Source organism: the organism of the source record quoted next, unplaced genomic scaffold, assembly GCF_019419815.1.
Source record: "Pyrus x bretschneideri cultivar Hongxiangsu unplaced genomic scaffold, Pyrus_bretschneideri_v1 Contig1, whole genome shotgun sequence".
Lineage (NCBI taxonomy): Eukaryota > Viridiplantae > Streptophyta > Magnoliopsida > Rosales > Rosaceae > Pyrus > Pyrus x bretschneideri.
The window spans coordinates 13,682,730-13,707,675 of NW_025999390.1; the positions used below are offsets into that span (position 1 = coordinate 13,682,730).

The following is a 24,946-nucleotide window of genomic DNA, read 5'->3' on the forward strand; positions in this document are numbered from 1 at the left end:
AAAGAAATTAAACTATTTTGGCTTGATATCTTCAAGTTTCTCGGCCGAAAAAAGTATATTGGCGAACCATGCACCGTACCATCAAATTGGCATCCCATCTGACGAAGTCACATCACATCACATCACATCATTTTGTTTTTTTGGAATGAAGACAAACTCCACCACTTCATCTATTATGGCGATTTAACATGAATCATGAATTATGCACCCATAAAGGCCTCGTGAAAATTAGACCAATCATACACCCAGACCTAGAAAATTAAGCCGTGAAGGCCTTTATCTTAAACTGGGTGGCCAATCTCTATTGCCTTGCATTTGTCTTCTTTTTTTTTTTTTTTTTTAGAGGTTTTTTAGCCAAAATGATCCATGAGATTTGTATAACACATTATTTTGGTTCGTGAGACTGAAAATCAATAGAAATGATCTAAGAGATTGTCTATCATTCATTATTTTGGTCATTCTGTTAAGAACTTCTTTAAGTGTCCCGAAACTCTTAAACGTTCATAACTTCTTCAAGCCATTTTCTGGCCAAACCACGGCGAGTTAGCCATCGATAAAGGTAAGATTCTATTCGTCTCGTTAAGAAGTATGATTTTTGTTTTTGAATCACTCGATTTCATTGAGTATTGAAGAAGTTACAAACGTTTAAAGTTTACCCAGTTTCTTGCGAGTTTTCCAGTTTTTCTGCGGACCAGTCACCTTTCAACCTATTTTCTGGCTATCTCGGCCAACCATTGGGCTTCCAAATAACGAAAGGTTATTAATTTTTTTTATTTAAAATCAATAATTTTTATCAGAAGCAATGATTTTTTTAATTTAAAATTATCGAAAGGTTATTAATTTTTTTTTATTTAAAATCAAGAAGTTTTATCCGAAGTAATGATTTTTTTTTAACCAAGTTTGGTTAATAAGCCGAATGGTTAAGGAAATTAAACCATTTTGGCTTGATATCCTCAAGTTTCTCAATTGAAGCGTGAAGGGCCCAAAAACCGGGACTAGGATTCTCTCCCCTTCCATCCTCTCCTCTCACATTCTATATTTTATCTCTCTCTTTTCATAAAACAATTAATATAAGATGTTATCGTGATTTAACCGTAATCATTCAATAAAAAATGAAAAAAAAAAGAAGGTAAAAAAAAAAAAAGGGACGAGGGAAGAGAATCCTACAAAACTGATATTGCCGAACCGTGCATCGTACTACTAAATTCGCACCTCAATTGACAAAGTCACATCACATCACATGCACGTAGATTATTCTACTTTTTGGAATAAAGACAAACTCCCCTACTTCATTGATTATGGCCGTGCAATATGAATCATGAGTCATGGACCATGAAGGCCACGTGAAAATTAAGCCAATCTCACACATGTAAATATTCCACCAAATGCCAATCTTACAGACCTGGAAGGTTAAGCCACGTGAACGCCCATTTCCTGAAGTGGGTGGCCAATCTCTTTTGCCTTCCATTTGTGGATTTTTTATTTTTTATTTTATTTTTTTTTATAAACAATTTAGTCCCTGTGGCCTGGCATTGTCTTCTCCAAAAACAAATCTAGGCATTACCAGTCACCAGTCTGAACCCAAAGAGGCATGAGATCGCCACAAAAGTTTTCCAGAGAACGCCGAGACTCTCACTGGATAGCAATGCCGCCGCCGACACTAAAGAAAGCCCACCCAAGGGGGATCCTAACAAACTTCACCATGCTAACTCCGAGTTGGTGCTCCAATGCCGACGTAGTTAAATGATCAAGAAGTTTTATTAGAAACAATGGTTTCTATTGTTTAAAATTAACGAAAGGTCTTGAACCTTGAGTTCGAAATGCTATCTACTTTTTTATTCTTTTTTATTTGTACGAGTTTTTGTTTAGTTGTTAATTTCTTTTTAATTACAAGCTATGTAGATTGCAGTTTTTAGATAATTGTTTCAATTCAAGTCTAACATTCAATAAAGAGTAACGTGTAGACCAAACTTGTAAACATATGACGTGTCATCAATATGAAAGATATACGTTTATCGAAGTCTTATGTGTGCAAACAAAGAAAAAACCAATATGAAATAAATACGTTTATCAAAGCCTTATATGTGTAAACAAATATTTTTCTTATGTGAAATTAGGTTACATTTCTTTGAGTTGCCCAAGACCTCAAAAATCTCAGAATCACCATCCATGCACCACGTGCCAAAATGTCTCTAATGATCGGATTATAGCCATCATCATCCATCCACAATTTTAATTTCATCATTACCATTTCGTGGTATCTGCCTTCCAACACCAACACGTACTTGCACGCCTTTGGTCAATAGGGTTGTAAGTTATAATCACAATTCATAACTTAATTGATTAAAATATAAGAAAAAATAATGAAAAGAGCTTGAAAAGTTTTAATTTTAATAAAAAAAACCATGTTATAAATTTTATTTAATAATTAGTACAAGACCTATATTAAAGTAATCCAACTAAAAATGGTCCAACTATAATAAATTATGATTTGTCGATTTTACCCCTAACTTTTTGAGGTTGAGTTCCAAATTTTCGTCGTTAATGGAGTTCATCGTTGTTTTGCAAACCTTCTTCTTTTTCTTTGAAACAAAAATATAGATCCTCATGCTATTTAATTTATATTTTGTATTATTTCGTTGAAATGTGATCGTCGTTATTATTCATAGTGTATTTGAGGTACTGTTTTTCAATTTTTCATCATCAGTGGAGTTCATTGTTTGTTTCTTCAGAAAATAAATTTGAAATTTGCATGATATTCAATAATAACGACGGGTCACTATTTCTGGACTGTAAAAATAAATTGTTTCTGGATTTAAGTAACAATGTTTTTGGAATCTAAGTCATTGTTTCTGGATCCAAATGAAATAGACACATTGTTTCTTAAATGTAAGCTATAAAAGAAATAGTGAAATTCACTGTATTTAGATTCAAAGCAAAATAAGCACCATGTTTCTTAAATATAATCAACTGATGCATGAAAGAAAAAACAGTCAAATGTTAAAACATAGATTGTTTCGGGAACTAAGTCATTGTTTTTGGAATCTAAGTCACTGTTTTTGAAACTAATTCACTGTTTCTGGAATTTAAGTCACTGTTTCTGAAATTTAAGTCATTGTTTCTGGAATTTGACTCACTATTTATAGATTTTGGTTCCTTTCTTTCCAGATACAGTGTTTGTTACAGTGTTTGTTTGTGGACAGACAAAACAAACACTGTATCTGATTTTTTTTTTTCTTTCCAAAAACAGTTTTATGTTTTGGTTCTTTTTTTTTTGGTTTTTCTAGACACTTTTTTTGCCATTAAACTTCTTTGAACTTGTTTCGGCAACTTTGTTTCATTGAATGCTTCTTTTTTAACTTTGATTTGGTTGTTTTTGAAATGAGGGAATTCGATTTGATAGGAAGACAATGAGTTATTATGACAATTTCGTGTTGGGTTGAAGTTGGTGAAGAGTCAAGATAATATCAAATCATTTAGGGGTATTTACGGAAGTATATATTTGTAGTGGGTTGGGCTTCTAAGTTTGACCCATAGACAATAGTTTTGGATGGTTTTTTATTAAACTTTGAGCCCTTTTGGTTAAATAACATTTTGGGATGGTTTTTAGTTAAATACTAGAAATATTGCCCGCGCGTTGCTGCGGGATTAGAAACCGTATGAAATAAATATGTTTCTAAGCTATAAGAGATTGTTAAAGAATGTTAATGTTATTTACACTGAAAGATGTTTGAGCTTTTTGAAAGAATTTTCACATGAAGAACAGAAATTGGGTGAATGAAGCTCTTGGAATTCTTTAAACTACTCTATAAATAGCATGACATGTGATTGATTGATAGTGTACCAAAAATTAGTAAAAGAGTGTAAGAGTATTATATGTATTATATATGAAACTATATTATTGGAACCACCTAATGGAAAGCTGGAGTGCTATGGTATACTCAGTTATAGTTTCAAACCCAATAAAAGAATGCAAGACAGAATATATACACATAAAAGTAAAAACTATTAAGTTTGACAGATACGAATTATTGAGCTTGCAGAAAATGGGAAGAGTGATTGAGAAAAGGGAGCACTAAATTAACTGTTTTTCCTTTCCTTCCCTTCCCTTCCCTCGCTACATAAACAGTAGAGTAGCTCTCGTTTTTCAGTTTTTTTTCACGCCATTCTTCATGCCAAGCCAAAATCAACAACTAAATTATAACATGCATGTTAATAATACCATGAAAAATTCGACTTCATTATATATGCATATTATTTTCTTAGTTCATATATGAATTGGATATTATCTCTTCCAAAACCACCAACCAAAATCACTTCTCAAAGAGATTATAAATAGAAGAGAGTGGAAGCTTACCCAAAGCCAATTTCGCGTAGTAGCATTGTGCTACTCTCTCCATTTTCTTATTTTTGACCCAACAATCTCTGCATTTAAACGCATAATGGTTTTTTTTTTTTTTTTTTTTTTTTTTTTTTTATATATATAAAAAAAAATTTCAGTAAGCCCGTATCAATTCCAGAAAATTTTAAGTTTAAAACCGAAATTAGGCATAATCAAAGATGGACCATTTCATCATCATATACGAAAGGTATCAAAACATACCAAGAAAAGGGTAGGCAACAAAAACAAATTGAACGCAGAAACTCAACAAAATAAACAATTTAGAGCGGTTAAGCATCTAAGGTACAATATTAAAGATCATAGAAAATAAGAACTTACAGAGATTATCAGGCAGTTTCTGGTTTTTGAATTTGGGATTAAATGATTCAAATAAGCACTTGAAAGAATGATTGATAACAAAAATCTAAAGTCAACACAACATGCAGTCATCTACAGAGCTCAAATACACATTCACTAAACATAGTCCACCATCAATCCACACATATTTGGTTAAAGGAAAAAAGCGAGTTTAACCTGTTGTGTCACCACAACATCTTGAGGATCATCCGTGAGGAGCAGAATGCAAAGTTTGTACAAAAAGAAGTGTTGTTTTCAATGTTAGGGTGCCTTCAACATATGAGATACATACACCAAAAAAACATTATTAGTGATCCCTATGCATATTGTTTCTCTGAGTATTCCAATTCAGCAGTCCTAGAATCTTAACACAGTGGCACTTGGCTGTTTCTCTTATTCTATGAACTGTTTTTTCTTTAAAGCACATTCTGCTGATAAATAGATTATTCACAAAAATTATGAAATACAATTGTACATTAAGTGCTAATAATTTTCATAAATTGGCTAGTTACATTTCCTTACAACTTGAGTGATGTCTAAAATAAATGATGGATGAGGTTATAGTTTATAAGTTTCACAGTTACATTTACCCACAATTTAAGTGGTATATTTAAACTCCAAATGATGCACAGGTTATCAAGCAGTTACATCATTATTTTAAAAATTCACATCCAATAAGAGTATAAATACACCTAATTGGTAATATCTTGAGAGAGAGATACCTGGCAATGGGTTGACTTGCAATGAATGGCAATGGGTCGTCTTGCGATGAACTAAGAACTCAACTTTTTCTTATGATTACGTCACTACCTTCAAGAAATACATTAATCAGTAAAATCAGAAGTGACAACACAAAAGAAAATCCCAAGTAAAGTTCTCATTAGCAGTGAAATTATTTGTACTGCACTAAAAGATTTAGAGATAAGGAGATAATGATTTAAACAATATTATCTCAATCATCGTTCTGATAAAGAGAATACGTTACTTGTCCAAAACTACCAATCAGGACCATGGATCAAAACTAACAGTCAAAACCTTTCATAATAGTAAATTATTGTTCTTTCTTAAGATTCCAAATACTTGGATACACAATCCTTTTATAGTTGATATGGACACTTGACCCTCATCAGTCTTATATACTCCCCTCGTGGCCATGGGACTTTTTTTTGAGAGCATTAGATAGAAGGGCATGCTTTGAGTATTCAAAATTTTCAATTTCTCAGTTTTCTCTAAACCTCATGATATGCCGATAATAGTTAAAGATGAATGAACAAAATTAAAAAAAAAAAAAAAAAAAAGGGGTTAAAACCAAAGGAGAACCGAAATAGAGAAACGAAGAAAGAAAACCATAAATGGAACCCAAACGCAAAGAGAGTGAGAGAGTTAAACCCAAAAGCTTAACCCAATCTCATTTGCATACCATTTGACCATATTAAGAAAAATATGAAATTTGCACCCCCATTTAACCATAATAAGGATAGAGGGCACTCACATCATTGTAGTAGTACTCTTCTTTGTTATGCTTTTCCCTAAAACTGCCATAAAAAAACCCAGAAAGCATAAAAATTTAGAAGCAGAAAAGAAAAGGTTCGAAATTGCCATTGGAAATGCAGAAGGTACAGATGGAAACTAAATTGAATTATTATGCCCTCTCTCCTCCTTCCTCCATATACTGGTAGTTACAGTCAATCTATTTAACTTATTCCCAACTTCATCAAAACAACCAAGAAGTATAAAACAACAAGGTTAATTCTCACTTTCTTTACTCAAAATGAATTCTACTTCTTCCCATCTATTTGCACATCCCTTCAACACTCTCAATTGATATTAAGACAGAAAACAAATTGTTGCAAGAAAGAAGTGAGAGGAAACATCGAAAAGGGAAGCCGAACAGTGAACAACCTGTGTAATTTTGTGAAGATTGGCAAAGAGATCCTATAGAGATGGGAGAAAATGACACTGAAATAGGAATCCCGACCCAAATATCTTCCCAGAAACAAAACTTCCCCCTTTCCAACTGTGAAAGGAAGATTACAAAAGAACATGGAAAGGACCTGAGCTTGTCTTTCCATAGGCATCCCCACAACCCTCTAATAAACTCGAATAAGTCACGTCATGCAACATATATTTATTCCATAGTCCATACAACAAAATTCCACATACAATTAGTTCCCAAGAGTAGCGAAGAAATTATTAATGTTATTTAGTCATACACTTTCATATATACTAAGCAATATTACCCTCACCAGTCATTTCCAAGTCAATCCATACCTGTGGCATTTTGTACTCTTCTGGAGGTATCTCTGTAATTTGCTTACTAAACTTCTCATTTACCAGCAATATGTTATCAGAGTCGTTAACTTTTTTTCTTGCTATTGCCTACCTCAAAAGATGCATAATTAGAACGAAGATACTCATATTTTTCAATCCGCATAGAGGGATTATCAACAAATATTCACCTAAGTAAATCATTTATTATGGTTATTACTTATTATATATGCCCAATGCCTAGTCTATCATGAATGTAGCTTACATTTCGAGAAAAAATATGCTAAGAAATAAATTTTTTTTTGTTTATAAACAAAAACTTATACTTCAGCTTCATCAAAATTGCAGGATCCATTAGAGAAATATTAAGAAAAATAACATAAAATGGTAGTTCATAGATTCAGTTGAGTTGTAAATGTTAGTATATAGCATCCAAATATATTGGAAAGATAAAAGTAAATAGTAATCAACGAAATTTTCCTAGTAGAACTTCGCCCTGGAAATTGTCGACACCAGCTCAATTTACAGGAATCAAACAGAGGATAAGAGAAAATTGGTCCGAGAAAATACCATGGTTGCGAATGAGCTGACGACAACAAAGGGAGAGACAGCGGCGAAGGGCTGGAGTTTCTGGAACTCTCATCGTCTGCTGGTGTGGAGTAAGATTTTTAGTAGGTTTTTGGGTAGAACCAGAAAATCAGCCCTACATCCCTCCCTCACTTTTTGTCTGTCTCCAATCGCTCAATCCTACCCCTTTTTGGACAACCATACTTCTCCCTCTCTCTCTGTCTCTGTCATTTCAAAGTCCCATTCTTTATCAAATTCAACAACTGGATTTTGACCCAAAAAAAAAGACTGGATAATTCACACAGATTGAAAAAAAACCTACTCACATCGAGACGGAGATATTTCGGAAGCAGCGCAAAGTAGTCATGTGGAAGATCAAAGCTGTTCTGCATAGGAAATAATAAAATTGAAAAAAAAATCAAAAACTTTAAATTACAACTAAATTTATTCATTTCTTAATTGAAATCCAAAAAAAAAAAAATGCAAAATTTAAGCAATGCAGAGAAAACCCAGATCCTATCCCAAATTTGTACTCGAAGCCTTTTTACAAATCCCCCAAACATGAATCAGAGAATAAGTAGAGGATTGAGTATGGGGGAGGAGAGACTGCAAGAGGAGAAAGAGAAGAGAGAGAGAAAGTGTGTGTGTTTGAGCGCAGTGGTGCTGTTGCAGACGGCACAAAGGGATAAACCCAAACTTCAAAGCTAAAAAAAAACCCAGAAATCCCTAACAACCTAGACCATAGATTTGAACAATCAAGAAGCTGCTGAATCAAAAATAAACCTTCAGGGGTTTCTCTGGCTAGAAAAACCGCCGTCGGCAGAGATTTGTGAGCCGATTGAAGCAGAGATTTGTGACAGAGAGATGGAAACGAAACGAAAAGTTGAGAAACTTCTAGCCGCTCTAGGGTTTTCAATGAAAGAAATTCGCAAGAGTGGAGCAGTTTTCCGGGAAGAAAACCGCCGTGGATAATCGGCGAGAGAAAGATGCAAACGTTGGACATTTGATAAGAAGAAGCGGAGGAACAGCGCGAGTGAACTTGATCTCAGAAAGCTCTCGAGAAGCAGAAAAGAGAGAAGAAGAGTGCGACCCGTGAATTCCTTTTCCACGATGACCAACACGTGGACATCAAGGGTAAAACTGTAAATTCAATGTTCAAAACAGAGAAAAAAGCTTGAGAATTAGCAGCAGCCAAGGGCATTTTTGCCACTTTACTGTCCGTGAACAGTACACCCGACTTTGGGTTTTAGTATGGAAATAATTTGTTGGCCTAAACCCTTTTCATTAAAGCTCCTTAAAATATATTGCTTAATTAGGACTTAAACAAGGACAAATAAGAAGGCAACTCTTAGCCACTTCTCTTCTTATTAATCTACCTGACACTTATAACCTATTTCATCCAATACCGACACATCACATGCATGCAACGTGTGGAAAGAAGAATTACATGCCCAAGTTGATAAATAGGTTTTGAAAATCCTTAATAAACCTTACCTGACACTCATAATCTATTCCACCCTAAACCCTAAAGATTACAAATCCTAATTCTACTTAAAATAAAACTCCAGGAATATTTATAATTAAGACTCACATCAACACTTCTCCTCAAGTTGGTGCATATATATCATACATGCTCAACTTGATAATTGAGTCTTGGAAAACCTTATTAGATACTACATGAGTAAGAATATCAGTCAACTGCTCTTATGAACTCACAAATGGTATAGACAGTCTTTTTTTTCAAGATTTTCCTTGAAAAGTGTCGATCAACCTCCACATGCTGTGTTTGATCATGTTGTACTGGTTTATTTGCTATCTCCCTCGCAGATTTATTGTCACAATATAACTTTGTAGCCTACTTTGGTTCAAAGCCAAGACACCTTAAAAGTTTACGTAACCAAAGAAGTTCACGTATTTTGTGTGCCATACCTCTATAATCAGCTTCAGCAGACGACCTCGACCTCGACATCACTTTTTGCTTCTTACTACGCCATGTAACCAAATTACTTCAAACATAAAATACACAGATGTACATCGTTTATCAATAACATTGCCAACCCAATCAGGATCTTTAAACCTATCAACTTTCAGATGTCCAAGTTTTTCATAAAGTATTCCATTATCAGGTGCAGACTCTAAAAATGCCAAAATTTGCATTACCACAACCATGTCATATTCACTGGGTGAGTGCATAAACTGGCTTACAACACTCACAACATATGCAATATCAGGATAAGTATGAGATAAATAAATTAATCTCCCTACAAGTGTTTGGTATCTATCCCTATCAACAGGAGCTTGATCTGGATAAATACCCAAGTGATGCTTTTCTACCATAGGAGTATCCATAGGTTTACACCTTAAGATACCAGTTTCTTTCAACAGATCCAACACATAATTTCGTTGCGAAAAGAAAATTCCTTTAGGTGAAAGGGCAACCTCAACTCCAAGGAAGTACTTCAATTCTCCCAAATCTTTCATCTTAAATTCAGATGCAGGATTTACCCATAATTTTTGGATTTATTCTTAATCATCCCCTGTAATAATCATATCATCCACATAAATAATTAAAGCAGTTAGTTTGCCAAGCCTTAGTTTGCCAAGCTTACTAGATACAAAGTGTGATTTGAATGGCTCTAGTGATACCCATATTTCTTCATTGCTTGAGTAACCATGGCAAACTAAGCACAGGGTGATTGCTTAAGTTTGTAAAGAGACTTACGCAATCTGCACACTCTTGTACTACCACTTGCACCATAGCCTGATGGAAAGACCAATACATTTCCTTTTCCAAGTTCCCATGAAAGAATGCATTCTTCACATCAAACTGTTAAGAGGCCAACCTATATTTGCAACTAAGGAAATCAAAACACATACTGTATTCATCTTTGCTACCGCAGATAAGGTTTCTTGATAATCTACACCATATGTTTGAGTGTACCTTTTAGCCACTAACCGTGCTTTATACCTATCCACTAATCCATCAGCCTTGTACTTGATTGTGAACATCCAACGACAACCAACATGTTTCTTCCCTTTTGGTAATTGCATTATCTCCCAAGTTTTATTTTTTTTGCAAAGCTGACATCTCTTCATCCATCGCTTGTATCCACTTAGGGTCTCATAAGGCTTCTTCTACCTGAGTTGAAGGTTTGATTGATTCCATATTGTTTATCAATGCTCTGCATTATGGTGAACAACGCTCACATGATACGTAGTTAGCAATTGGATACTTGATCTTCCCTTCTGGAGAGAACATGTCAGGTGGCACACCATGATTATGTCTTGTTGACAATTTATAAGTACTCACACCAATATCAAGACTAGTTGTATAACTATTTAAAATGCTTACCCTCTTGGGTATTTAGAAGAGATGGAACGGGCACTACAAAATCAGAGAGAGGGTGATACAGACATACTGGGCAATTCGGCAGCATCCTGCTGAACTAGGATGTACTATTTGGTGGGAGCTTGTTGAATTAGACTGTTTTCTTTGGTTGCAACTTGCCAAACTGGGATGTATTGTTCGGCGGGAGCCTGCTGAACTAGACTATGTTCTTCGGTTGTAGCCTTCCGAACTGGGTTGCTGGGTTCGGTAGGTTCTTGCCGAACAACTAGACGGATTTCCATAACTTCTATTTCTCCCCCTAAAGTATATTCCAACCAAATTAGATCACACATATCACTAATTTCCCCTGGTGATTTGAATTTGATACAAATGAAGTATAAAAATATCCAGGCTCCGAGAATGTCACATCCATGGTTACAAACTTACGTTGACTAGCAGAATAATAACACTTGAATCCCTTCTAATGTGGGGAAAATCCAAGAAAGACACAACGGAATGCACAAGGATCAAGTTTACTGCGATGAGCTTTCTGAATGTGAACATACACCATACAACCAAAATCCAAGGTGACAAAGTATTGTAGAAACCACTGGAACATGTTGAGTAAGCTCCTGAAGTGGTGTTTGATAATTCAAGACCCCATAAGCTTTTAGGAGCATATGCACAAATAAGCAAAGTGTGAGTTGTCTCCAGGATATGACGATTCTTCTTTTCCGCCACCCCATTTTGTTGTGAGGTATGCAGACATGTAGTTTCATAAACAATCCCACGATCTTGTAGAAACCTGGATAACTCAGAATTTATGTACTCTCCACCACTGTCAAAACGCAAAACCTTAATATCAGAGGAAAACTGAGTTTTAACCGTCTGATGAAATAGACAAAACACATTACAAACCTCACTTTTATTTTTCCACACATACAATTATGTCATATGGGTGCAATCATCTGCGAAAGTAACAGACCACTTAATTCCTGAAATAATACTGACAGGGGAATGCCCCCACACATCAGAGTGTATTAGCGCAAACGGAGAAGACCTTTTATTCATACTTGAAGGGAATGAAGCATGATGACTTTTGGCTAAAATGCATACTTTACATTTCATTCTAAGTATTCAATACCATTGAACATATCAGGTAACATATGTTTTAAATAACCAAACGATGCATGCCCTAAACGACGATGCAACAACAATACCTTTTATAGATTAGTATTACGTGATGCACAAACCAAATTAGCTTTTTCAGGAACCATGCCATCTACATAATATAGCCCCTCTCTCTTAATGTCATGCCCAATAATCTTCTTTGTCTAAATATTCTGAAGCAAACAAAATAAATGATAAATTAATACAACACAATCTAAATGTTCAGTGACTTGTGGTACAGACAAACTATGATGGGATAATGACAGAACCAATAAACAATTATGTAAGGGAAGAGAGGGTGTAAGACAAACTGTTCCGGCTCTAACAACAAGAGCAATAGTACCATTGGTAGTTGTCGCACACTTTCTATGAGGATGTGTCTTAAATTGAAACAAAGTTTTATCATATGACATATGATCCGTTGCATAGGAATCCAAAACCCAACCTTTATTCACTATTGTAATACCACACGACTGCACAATAAGGACAGCACACAGACCTACTTGCAGCAAAATACTCCTTATACGACACTGCAATTGCTTACGCACAACAATTGCACTCGGAACTGCAGTTGTAATTGTACACAACAAAAAAAAGTGCTGTTTCACACAGCAACACGGCAACGATGACAACTAGGGAGCAGCAAACTGTAGCCCAAGTATATAAAATGAAGAACTATAATTCGGTACAACTATAGCACACGATGTACCAAGACAGCAAGCAGCTGCAATTCTAGGATCTCCTTTGATTGAGCAATACTAGTTCCAACTTGTGATGTAGAAATCACACTTCCGGCAGACAGCAGCAAAGCATGCAGCAGCGCACTGATTACAGAACCTCACAGCCAGGAAGAATTTTGAACTCACGGCACAATTGCAAAAAATACAGCAATTGTACAAGATCCACACGGCACAGCACAATAGGCTGCAATTCCAGGCAGCAGGGAAAAAAACACAAGGTTACTGCTGGGCTTGCTTTAAAAATTAAATTAAAGCCATTTGGCATCTCTTTTGTTTGTTGTCAAAAAGACAGCTAAAAAGTAAAGAGTCAAATAACTCGGCTGTCATGTCATATATAACATTTTTCTTAAAAAACACCTTGATGTTTTTTAACCTTGGTTGGCCTATTTGACATCTCCTTTGAAAATGATTTTATAACTTATAACTTATTTTCTACTTCCAGTGAGCAATGCTAGCTAGCTTGATCGTACTCACAGTGGGTTTCCGTTTTGGTCTCTAACAATTGTCCCACCCCCGCGACAGCTACATATAAAATTCTCCGGTGTTTCTTTGATTTTCTCAAGAGCATGGATGTCACGGTGCAGGATCCTTGAAAATATGCACCAAAGAGTCTTAGACACAGAAGGAAACTACAAAAGATTATATAAAGTAGTGTGCGACTTTCATCTTAAACTCAAGAGAAAATTTTTAAAATTCGCTGTTAGGTATGATATTGGGATGAAAAAAATTTAATGTATGACAATTTGAAAATCATAATTCTTCAGAACAGTAAATTGAGAATTACCCCTTATATTATAAAGAAAACAATGTTGTGCAAACCTAACACCATAAGATAATTATCTAACAAACGTCATGTATGTCAACAGTGCTCCCCATAATTTTAGCTAAAATAGTAATTCAACAATAAGGTAATTAACCACACAAGAACTACAACATTGAGCCAACAAGAAATGGGCAAGAAATACAAAATTAAGTGATTATAATTCATACAGGTGGACAGTTCTCCCAATTTAGCCATTCAAATCTTCAAACTAGTTATGATTTATACAAAATTGCGTGTCTATGATTCATACATGTTAGCAATTGATGAATGCTTAAAGAAAAGCTTAAATGGGATTTTTTTTTATTTTTTCATGTATAACCCTATTCATAATCATCTTTTCTAGACGTTGGAATGAAATTAGACGAGATATTTTATGTAAAATAAGTTTAATAAAAAACGTGGTCGGCAGGATTCGAACCTGCGCGGGCAGAGCCCACATGATTTCTAGTCATGCCCGATAACCACTCCGGCACGACCACTTAATGGTGGAACGTGAGACGCTAGTATATAACTATATATATACTTGTTCTAACAAACCTTTTCGTTTCAGTACAACATTCTAATAGACATTGGTACACAATTTCATTGCGAAGGACTGTAAGATCCTATTATAAACTCGCTCCACAAATATTCAAAAGAATGGGAAAAAAAAACGCCACTCAGGTAAATAAGTAAAGAGGGATGTCTTGAGAATGAAATATAAATTTTGTTGATACAAACGATTTTTGGGATGTGTGAGGATAAGGAGTGTTGTCTGCATAGGAGAAAAAATATAACCGAACCAACTAGTATTCAATAGTTTGGTTTGAGTAGATTTTGACCAATACAAACATTGAAACTAAACCAAATCAAACCATTGTCAATTGGTTTGGTTTGATCAATTTAAGCCTATTTAACACATAAATGAATAAAAACATTAATCGTTTCAAGAATTTTAATCTTCTAAACATCGCACATACGCATTCCAATTTGATTGAAAGATTAAGTTTTTTCGGAGCATAAAAAGTTTATCAAGTCAAATAAAATTAAGTTTGAATTAATTAATAATAGAGAGGTACACGGTCGGTTTGGTTTGATTTGGATCGATTTCGAAAGTATCAAAACCGAACCAAACCAAAAGTAATCGATGCAGTTTGGTTTTTAAATTGTTTGAATTTTTTCTTGGTCAAAACCAAACCAACCGGACCAATATGGTTCATATCGGTCAATTTGGTCAATTCAGTCGGTTTGATGCCCACCCCTATGCACGGGTTAACGCTCTTAACCAACAGAGTTAAGCAAACCCGAATCAAGCTCAGGTTCTCAAATATGCTAAAATAAATGCTCTTAACTAACAAAGATACAATTACCCTTGCCAAATATATGCAAATATAACTAATGAAGATGAATTGGCAGCCGAGGTTCCATAACAGCAACAAGTGGGAAATTTCGAGGTGTGACTAAATCCAGAAGCCTCTTCCATACCAAAATCTTCCACTTTCACATTCTCAAGCAATTTCCAATTGAACCCATGCAACATGTTAGCTAAACATGTCCTCAACATCTTCAGCCCTAGGTTATAACCTGGGCACATCCTCCTCCCCGACCTAAACGGAAGAAACTCAAAACGCTCTGACCCTTCAAATCAATGCCATATTCCCTAAGAACATCTCTAGCCTAAACTCTTTTGGTTCTTCCCACAATTTAGGATCTCTCCTCATGCTCCACATGTTCACAAAAAGTAGGGTTCCTTTGCAAACATCGTAACCTGCCACATTGCAGTTTTCAACGGCTAGATGTGGTGCCAGCACCAAGGTTCTAAAAGAGGTTAGGTGCTAGTCGGGCGATGGGCTGGGGCCTAGCACCTAGGTGGCTAGATGAGCACTTAGGCGGACTAGTCAGATTTAAATAAATCTATTATATTTCGTGTAAATAAATGTTTGTTTATACTTAAAAATATATATAATATCATCATAAACTACAAAATAGAATGACATATATATTATACAGTATTAGAACATAATGAAAACATGGGGAACAAGCATATAATGTGTGTTTATTTAAGTATTCAACAAGTATCTTGTAATTTATTGGAAAAAATAAAATGCAAAATGAAAGTTATCTATTTTCTGTCTACTAAGCAAATCTAGGCGGGCTAAGCGAGAGCCTATGTGGTCTAGGCGGGTGCCTCAGCAGATATAGGTGCTATTTCTTAATTTTCTTTTTTTTGTCGAAGCCATTTCTTAATTTTCAAACGTCTAAGCATTAATTGGGGAGGTGACCAGTGGCCTAGTGCCACCTAGGCGGAGATTTTTATAACAATGGCCAGCACTACAATCGTAGGATGCCTCTTTAGTGACTAGGTCTAACTTTTTTTTCGTTATCAATAAAATTTCCCTCATACAGTTAAGATCTTTTCAACAAAAAAAAAAATGGTATGAACCGACGAAGCTAGGAGCTCGACCAATAAACTAAGTTTGAGAGTTGAGAGGAAATCAGTTATGAGAGTCTGTGAATTTGAAATTGAGGTCTAAGAGAGATATCGAGGTTTGTGAATCTTGTTATATGTAGAGATTTAATCTCAAATTTTTAACGGTAGATACAATCCGAGTCAAGGCTTATTTCCTCAGCTATTTGGACCCACCCTACCTCAATTTGGATTTAGAAAATTTGAATCCTCCTTGACCCGCAGATTTGAGGCTATTACGCCACCCCCAATGGAAAAAAGATTTTTGAGACAAGGGCTAACGTAGCTAGGCATGCCTAGGCTAAAACATCCCAAGAATAAACCTACATTGTGTGAATTGTGGCTGTAATGGTGAAAGGTTTGGAGTTATAGGTGGTTAGTTGATATTAAATTTTAAAACTTTATGTTAAATGAATGTAGAAGATCTACGGATAAACGGATAAAAGCTTCAAGAAATGTTCACGGGAAGGAAAATACCTAATAGAAAGCGAAGTTGAAGTCAACTTATTCAATCAAAAAGAAGAACCTTGATCGAATCAAAATTAAAACGGGGATGAAGCATGGGGAATTGGCTTGATCCAAAATATCTACGTACTGATTTGTCCTTCTATCGTGAAGGTTAGGCATAAACTCAAGAAGATTGTATCATGGGTTCGAATCCAACATGAAAATGGAATGGGCGGACAAAATTACATGAGAGAAAAAACTTCTTAGTATTAACAGAGAAACTTAGAGAAGAAGATAGCTTGTATTTCTCAGTAAAATACAATCAATTTACAAGAGAGGAAAAATCCCTTTTTTATACATCATGTTTACAACTGCTTAGCTTATCCTATAAGCCTCTAATGACGTGGCACAAGTGTACATGTCATCTATATCCAATATCCTCCCTCAATCGTAACTAGGACTTCCTAGTTTAAGATTGGTACAATGTCTGATGAAGTCGGGACCATGTAATCCTATAGTTAACACATTTGCCACTTGATCCTTTGTGGAAATGTACTAGACTTGAAGATCTCATTTTTGAACCCTTTCTCGAACAAAATGAAAATCGGTTTCCAAGTGTTTAATCCTGGAATGTTGAATTGAATTGAGACTAAAGGCAATAGCAGACTGATTATCACAATGTAAAATAGAGGGCTGATGTAAAACCACACTCATATCCTTCAATATCAACCGAATCCAGCAAATAGCAACTGCTGCATGAGCTAAAGCCTTGTATTCAGCCTTAGTAGAACTTTGAGAAACCGAGTTCTGCTTTTTAGATTGCTAGGAAACAGGATTATCACCAAGACAAAGCACATAACCAGTAATGGATCTGTGGCTATGGACATCAGCTGCCCAGTTGAAGTCACTATAGGCTCTGACTTCTACCCAGTACCAAGAGAAAAATTCAAACCACATTTCAGAGTACCATGAAGAAACCTGATAATTCGTTTGACCAAACTGAAATGTATATCAGTTGGAGAATTCATAAACTGGCACACATTATTGACAGCAAAAGCAATATCAGGTCGTGTAAAAGTCAAATATTGCAAGGCTTCAACTAGACGCCTATATATAGTAGGATCAGGTAATAATTCACCTTCATCAGTAAGAACTGACTGATGTGTCACACAAGGTGTAGAACATCCATCCCTGCCTTATGAATCAAATCCTTGATATACTTATCTTGGTTTACAAAAATTCCTCCAAATGGCTTATAGTGAATTTGTAAACCTAAGAAGTAAGTTAATTGCCCCATGTCCTTGAGATCAAATGCAACAACAAGATCATCAATGACAGATTGAACATAGACATTCTTAGATCCTGTGATGATAACAACATCAACATAAAGTAAAAGAATGACCACCTCTGTCTGGATTGTCTTGACAAACAAGCTAGAGTTTGAAAAAGAAGCCTTGAATCCAAGCACAACCAAATAACTTGTAAACTTGTCATTCCAAGCTCGTGGTGCTTGTTTAAGACCATACAAGGACTTGACAAGTTTACAAACATGATTAGGATATTGAGAACTGATAAATCCTTGAGGTTGCTTCATATATACCTCATCATGTAATTCGCCATGCAATTGACATCAAGTTGTCAAAGAGACCACTTCTTTGTAGTTGCCACAACTAAAATAACACGAACAATGGTATGGCGTACTACGGGACTGAATGTCTTTGTGTAATCCAACCCTTTTTCTTGACTGAAACCCTATGCAACCAACCTAGCTTTATGTCTAGAGATAGAACCATCAGGATTTCTCTTTAGTTTATAAACCCATTTAAAGTCAACAATATTTTTATCTGGATGTAAGGGAACAAGGGCTCATGTACCTTGAGCCTGGAAGACATCATACCCCTCTTGCATGGCTTGTTGCCACTGAGGAATTTGAGAAGCCACCCTGAAATTAAAAGGCCCAGAAGCATCTATAATATCAGCAACAAAGGTAAATCCTCTAGAAAAATGAGTACAATCATGTAATTCCAAAGTTTGAACTTGAGGAAAAACTGATGCAAGTGCAATGTCATCTTTTCTAATGATGGTTCCAATTTTAAGCCTTGTTTGAATACCCTAGAGAGCATCTGCTTGTACTGGAGTAGTAAATACTGAAGATGTGGAGAGTGGCAAAACAACATCCAACTGGCTTAAAGAAAGGACAGGCAACACAGAGGGAGTGGAAAGAATAACACTTGAACTAGAAGTAGCTGCATCAAGATTAGGATCATGTACATGATTGGACACACTAAAGTCTCGGGAAGAAATTCTAGTCGATGATGCAGATGAAACTAAATTCTCAGACAAGAATAAATCTTGATTTGTACGGGAAGTCATCAGATTAACCACAACAGGTCTTATAAGTACAGTGGAAGATGGAACAGAATTTGATTGTGTTTATGTTGAAGAAAAATGACCAACATCAAAAGGGAAACAACCTTCATCATGTATAACAAGTCGTGAGATTACTATTTTATTTGTAATAGGATTATAACACAATGCCCCTTTGTAACCAAATCAATAACCCAAGAAAACACATTGACTTGATCTAGGTTGAACCTTGTGTGCAGTATAAAGCCTGAGATAAGGGTAAATAGCAGAACCAAACACTTTCATAGAAGACAAATCAGGTTTCTTATCAAATAGTTTTCCAAATGGTGATTGCATCCTCAAAGTTCTAGTTGGCATTCTATTAATCAAGAAAACAACATGTGTAACAGCATGGTACCATAACTTAAGTGGTGGTTTTGTAGCATTCAACATAGTCAGAGCAATTTGAATAATATGCCTATGTTTCTTTTCCACCAAACCATTTTGTTGAGGTGTATAAAGGCAGGAAATAAAATGCAATATCCTATGAGTAACAAGATAATCCTTGAAAGTATTACTTAAGAATTCATCACCACCATCAGATTGTAATACCTTTCTTTTTGTATTACACTGATTGTCTACATAGGCACAGAATCTGACAAAAGCACCAAAAACTTCAGATTTATTCATTAATGGAAATACCCATACAAATCTTGTTGCTTCATCTACAAAAGACACATAATATCTTAATCCCTCAATGGATACAACTGTTGAAGGGCCCCACACGTCAGTATGGACTTTATGAAAAGGAATATCAACTCTATCTAACTTCTCTAAAAAAGACAATTTACTTATTTTGCCAGTCAGGCAGTGTGAACAAACATGAGCATTTACATCACTAAAGATAGACACATTAGAATCCCTAAGCATAGCTTCCAAAATCTCATTTGAAGGACGGCCAAACCTGTGATGCCACAGAGAAGTCTTGACAACTTTTCCCAATAATGCAGCAGCAGCAGTAGAATCACCTTGAGGAAGTAAAGTTGGAAATACATGTAAAGGAATCCTAAACAACTCATTTTGGCTACTCTTTCCTTTGTAAAGTATCACATATGTTGCCTTGTCCTGCACAAAGAATTGGAAATCATCACAGATAAACCAACTATTGTTATCTTTGCACAATTGTTTCACAGAAAGAAGATTGATTGTTAACATTTGAACATGCAAAATATTTCGAAGATAAAGAGTGTGAGAAAGGGATTGTAATGTGTCGTGACCAATATTCTGAACAATCAAGCTTTGACCATTACCAACAATGATCTGCTCATCACCATCATAAGGAACTGTAGATTTTAAGAGTGTGATATCAGGGTTCATATGATGAGAAGCACCTGTATCCATTATCCAAGACTCAGCCTCAGTAGAAGGTTGTGCAATTAAAGCAGTTATAGAAGGAGTAACAGAAGACCCTTGAACTTCAGAAAAATCTAGAACACTAGTAGATGACTAACCCTGATGTAGAAATAAAGGAGCAATGCCACTAAAATACTCTTAAGAGGAGAAATGCCTTGAAATCCAACATTACCAGGAAAGAAAGCATGAGACATAGAATGAGGATGCATAAGTTGAGAAGAAAAATCTGGAAAAGCATAATTGGCACTGAGTGAAGCAAGAGGTGGCGTTCCTTGATAGGCATAATTGCCATGATGCCTACAATCAACAGTAATATGTCCCTTTTTACCACAAATTTGACATTCTTGAACCACTTGAGTTTTATCATATCTATATCAATAGTAATATGTCCCTTTTTACCACAAATTTGACATTCTTGAACCGCTAATGACGTGGCACTTGATGATGTGGCACAAGTGTACATGTCATCTATATCCAATACTTGGTGGAGTCATTCGGATGACAGAATAGCACTATTTAGTGACTAAGAAATGAGAGCCTGTTGTGCGTTGTTTTTGTTTGATAGATCTATACTATAATCAAGTCGTTCGCGTATCTTTATAATTTCCTTTCCTTTCCTTCTATTTATTAGATTTTTGAAAAAGGATTGAAAATCCTTCTCAGTGGTTCGAACCCACTTCTAAACGGGTGAAGAAAACATATATGATATTCTAAAAATTTTAAAACCTTTATTAAAAAGTACATAAAAATTTAACAGTTCAAAAGAAGGGAACTTTAACGAAAAATTCCTTGTACTGTTCACTTTTTTTACACTAAAAAGTCAATCCTGGTACTATTCATTTTACTCTTTATTTTGTCTTTATCGTTAAAACTCAAAATTTTCAAACTATTTTCATTAGTTTTCCTTTAAAAGAAGGGAACTGTTATTTACACTCCAAAAATCTCATTCTACACTCCTCACAAGTGTATTTTGCTTTCTAATTATAGAAATTTTGGAGTGCAAAATGAGATTTTTGAAGTGCCAATAACAATTTCCTAAAAAATTCATATATTCTATAGTCTGACATTAGAATTATTGAAAGATCGACTACTTGAGGTAGTGGAGATGTACATGTCTGCCCTCAATATTGAAAGGAGTATGATATTTACACATTTCATTTTACTTTTCACACACCTTTTTAATTTTCAGCCGTCAGATCGGATGAATTGAAAAAGATCAATGGATAGAAATTATCAAAGAATGTGTGAAAGTAAAATGAAGTGTATGAATAACACACACATCAATTGAAAAATGATGCTCTTCATCGATTGCCAGAATATTTGCAGAGATCACGTTTCCTATTATTTTTTTCACACACTTATCTCGTTCTAAATGGAAGACATGGGGTAGGTGAAAATAAAAAATAATATAGAATATTTTAATGTCGAAAATTTGTTTTGAGTTTTATTTTTGCACTAAAAATATATAACAGGAATGATGCACCATAATTCTGATAAAAGAAAGTAAATGAAGAATGTTACGTGAGTAATGTTATTCTTATTATTTTAATGATGCTCTTCGTAGATTGCCAGAACATTTGCAGAGATCACGTTTCCTATTATTTTACTCACACACTCATCTCGCTCTAAATGGAAGACACGGGGTAGGTGAAAATAAAGGATAATATAGAATATTTTAATGTCGAAAAATTGTTTTGAGTTTTATTTTTGCACTAAAAATATTTAACAGGAATGATGCACCATAATTCTGATATAAGAAAGTAAATGGAGAATGCTACGTGAGTAATGCTATTATTTCTTTTTCTTTTTTTAATAGATCGATATTTTCATTTTAAGGGGAGAGTTCGGTTAAGCCGCACAATGAGCAACCTAATTTAGCATTGAATTCGCCATCTACGAGATTCGAACTTAAGACCTCTTACTTTCAAGTGAAAAGAAATATCACCCAACCGTAGTACCAAGTGACAGTTGAAGTGTGCAACTTATGTATAATTTCTGTTTATTTTAGTAATTGTTCCCTTCTTATGTTGCAATTGTTTTGATCCTTCCATTCCAAACCTTTACCCTCCATCCCTCCCACTGAAGCTCCAAGCCAGAAGTCCATGAAAATTAAAAACAGGTGTCATCATATCCTTAATGCTGCCAGTTTGGGAAGAACTAAGTTGGAAGATAATTATTGATTCTTTTATCCATCTTCTCTTGGAAAGTCCCCAATCGCAAAGACAATCATTTTCTTATTTAATTTTTTTATGCTGGTGAAATAAAAAACGAAACAAAGGTTTCCTTGAGGTGTAAACTGAGTGAAATTTCAAACTTGAATCTGGTTACAAAATAGAAAAATCATGATAGGTCCCCGAGGCGGTGGTGGAGCACCATCAGTCGCTTAAGAGCAGTGATAAGGTCAGTCGCGAGTAGCCGTTAACTAATAAAGATAGAGTGGGAGCCGAGGTTCCAGAACTGCAACAAGCGGGAACTTCCGAGGCGTTGCCAATCCGAAAACTTCCTCCATGCTCAAATCTTCTGTTGTCGCATTGTCAGGTAACTTCCAGTTGAATCCATGCAACAAGTTAGCCAAGCTAGACCTAATCATTTTAAGTCCAAGGCTATAACCAGGGCACATCCTCCTTCCTGACCCAAAAGGCAGCAGCTCAAAATTCTGTCCCTTCACATCAATTGCCTTCCCTAGGAACCTATCTGGGTTAAACTCTTCTGGTGCATTCCACTGTGAAGGGTCTCTCCCCATACTCCATGTGTTTATGAAAACCCTAGTTCCCTTGCAAATATCATAACCTGCCACATTGCAATCTTCAAGGGCTAAATGTGGTGCTAGCATGACTGCCACTGGGTGCATCCTCATTGTCTCTTTCATGATTGCATCTATATAATGAAGCTGTGCAATGTCTTTCTCTTCTACCCATCTCTCTCTCCCAATCACTATGTCAAGCTCTTCGGTTGCCTTTTCGATGAGGTGTGGTTGTTTCATGAGTTCAGACATTGCCCACTCCACGGTGGTTGCTGAGGTATCTGTGCCTCCTGCTATTAAATCCTGATTTATAAGAAGACAAACTTTAGACAAGTTTATGCAGTAATATACGTCCATCAGTATCGTACTTGTTAGGTTAAATAACAGAGCTTCAAAGTACATGCGGATTTATTGTCCCATCATTTGGTGAACAAAAATTTGTAAACAAACGCATCCGTACCTGGGTGAATCCCTTGACACTGTCATAGTTGAGCTTAACTTCAATATCAGGATCTTCAGCCAGCTGCATCAGTAAGTCCACCATATCCTTCGACACAAAATCCTTCACTTCTTTCATATTTGCCTTGTGCTCATCCAACACATGATCATGGAACCGGTCGAATTTTTTCTTCAACGCTTTCATTCGCTTTACGTACCCTTGCAAGTCCAAACACTGAGCCCATGGTATCCAATCCCCTATATTAAGTACCCCATTAAGTAAGAACAACTCATTTAACATCTCTTGAAACTCTTCTAGGGACACTATCGAAGTCTCAGATTCGGACACACTAAAATACTTCTTACCCAACACAATTCTACTTATAATGCTAAGGGTTAGGCGTGACAGATGCTCTTTGAGCATAGTCGGCTTGCCTGACACTGCACATAATCGTGATAGAAAAGCGCGGTTTTCCTCAACGCGGATGTACTCAACAGAGTCTAGTACTTTCGAGCTAAACAAATGAGAAAGGTAAATTTTCCGGCCTTGGCGCCAATATGGACCGTGAGGTGCCCAGGTGAGATTTTTGTAGTTGTAAGTTGTGTACTTACCAGCTGCCGTTTCGGGTCTAGAGGCAAAGATGTGATCATGCGTCTTTAAGAATTGTCTTGCCATTTCTGCAGATGAGGCAATTACAATAGGGTAAGAACCAAACATAAGCTTCATTATAGGTCCATATTTTTGGGACAATTTGTGAAGGGATTGATGAGGCAGAGGACCAATGAGGCTGAGGTTGCCAATTATAGGCCATGGTTTGGGACCTGGTGGAAGTTTTAACTTTTGGGGTTGGGGAAAGAATCCTTTCGAGAGAAGGGATAGAGCAGCTACCAATGCTAGGGTTAAAATAGCACAGGAAAGAGCTTCCATGGTGGGGAATTTGGGAAACTAAATTGGTGAGAGTTTTTCCTTTTGGAGGTACTTAAATAGTTGAAGAGTACTTAAAACATGAAGGCACTATGATATTTCTTAACCAATTTTTAATCTTAATATTCTAATTTTGGTTAGTGTGTCCAGGACTTGCATTAGAATATAATGAATATGAGATTGCAATTAGATTGCAATCGGACAAGAAGTCTTAATCTTTCGGATCTCAACAAATCGCTGCACAGATTGCATGTGCCTGAGTACTTCACCGTCCACTTTGATTTTTTATTCAAATATGTGGAATAAATTCTTTGTTAACTAAAAGTGAATCTTGAAAAAGCATTTGAAGTGTACTTCTTGCAGGAAGCGATTCAAGTGTTTTTGGAGCTTGAGAATATTTTTTCTAAATGCGCTTTCAGTCATTTTCAAAATACTTACAAACAAGCCATGAGTAGACTATTACTAGTTCCTATAATTGAGGGACAAGTAATGGCATAATTTTTCTAGGGGTGTTCTATCCACACACCACATTTTACTTCTTACACATCCTTTGA

General features: G+C 35.6%; 1 protein-coding gene, 1 long non-coding RNA gene and 1 other non-coding gene across 3 annotated transcripts; all 3 read right to left on the minus strand.

Annotated features, from left to right (window-relative positions):
* Positions 1 to 5,210: 5,210 nt before the first annotated feature.
* Positions 5,211 to 8,607, minus strand: LOC125470659. The gene is made up of 2 exons (XR_007252951.1): positions 8,357 to 8,607; positions 5,211 to 7,959 (listed from the first exon to the last, which is right to left on the minus strand). It is a non-coding gene; the product is annotated as an uncharacterized LOC125470659 (long non-coding RNA).
* Positions 8,608 to 14,031: 5,424 nt separating this feature from the next.
* On the minus strand, positions 14,032 to 14,113 carry TRNAS-AGA. Its single transcript has one exon. It is a non-coding gene; the product is annotated as a tRNA-Ser (tRNA).
* Positions 14,114 to 22,641: 8,528 nt separating this feature from the next.
* LOC103950265 (dimethylnonatriene synthase-like) lies at positions 22,642 to 24,400 on the minus strand. Its single transcript, XM_009361456.2, has 2 exons — positions 23,490 to 24,400; positions 22,642 to 23,332 (listed from the first exon to the last, which is right to left on the minus strand). Exons 1-2 carry the CDS (start codon positions 24,393 to 24,395, stop codon positions 22,709 to 22,711), a joined length of 1,530 nt encoding a protein of 509 aa, XP_009359731.2. The 5' UTR covers positions 24,396 to 24,400; the 3' UTR covers positions 22,642 to 22,708.
* Positions 24,401 to 24,946: the final 546 nt, after the last annotated feature.

Coding starts and splice junctions, on each gene's coding strand:
- LOC103950265 (XM_009361456.2), bottom strand. CDS start 24,395: ATGGAAGCTCTTTCCTGTGCTATTTTAACCCTAGCATTGGTAGCTGCT. Junction 23,333..23,489: donor GTGTCAAGGGATTCACCCAG/GTACGGATGCGT, acceptor CTTATAAATCAG/GATTTAATAGCAGGAGGCAC.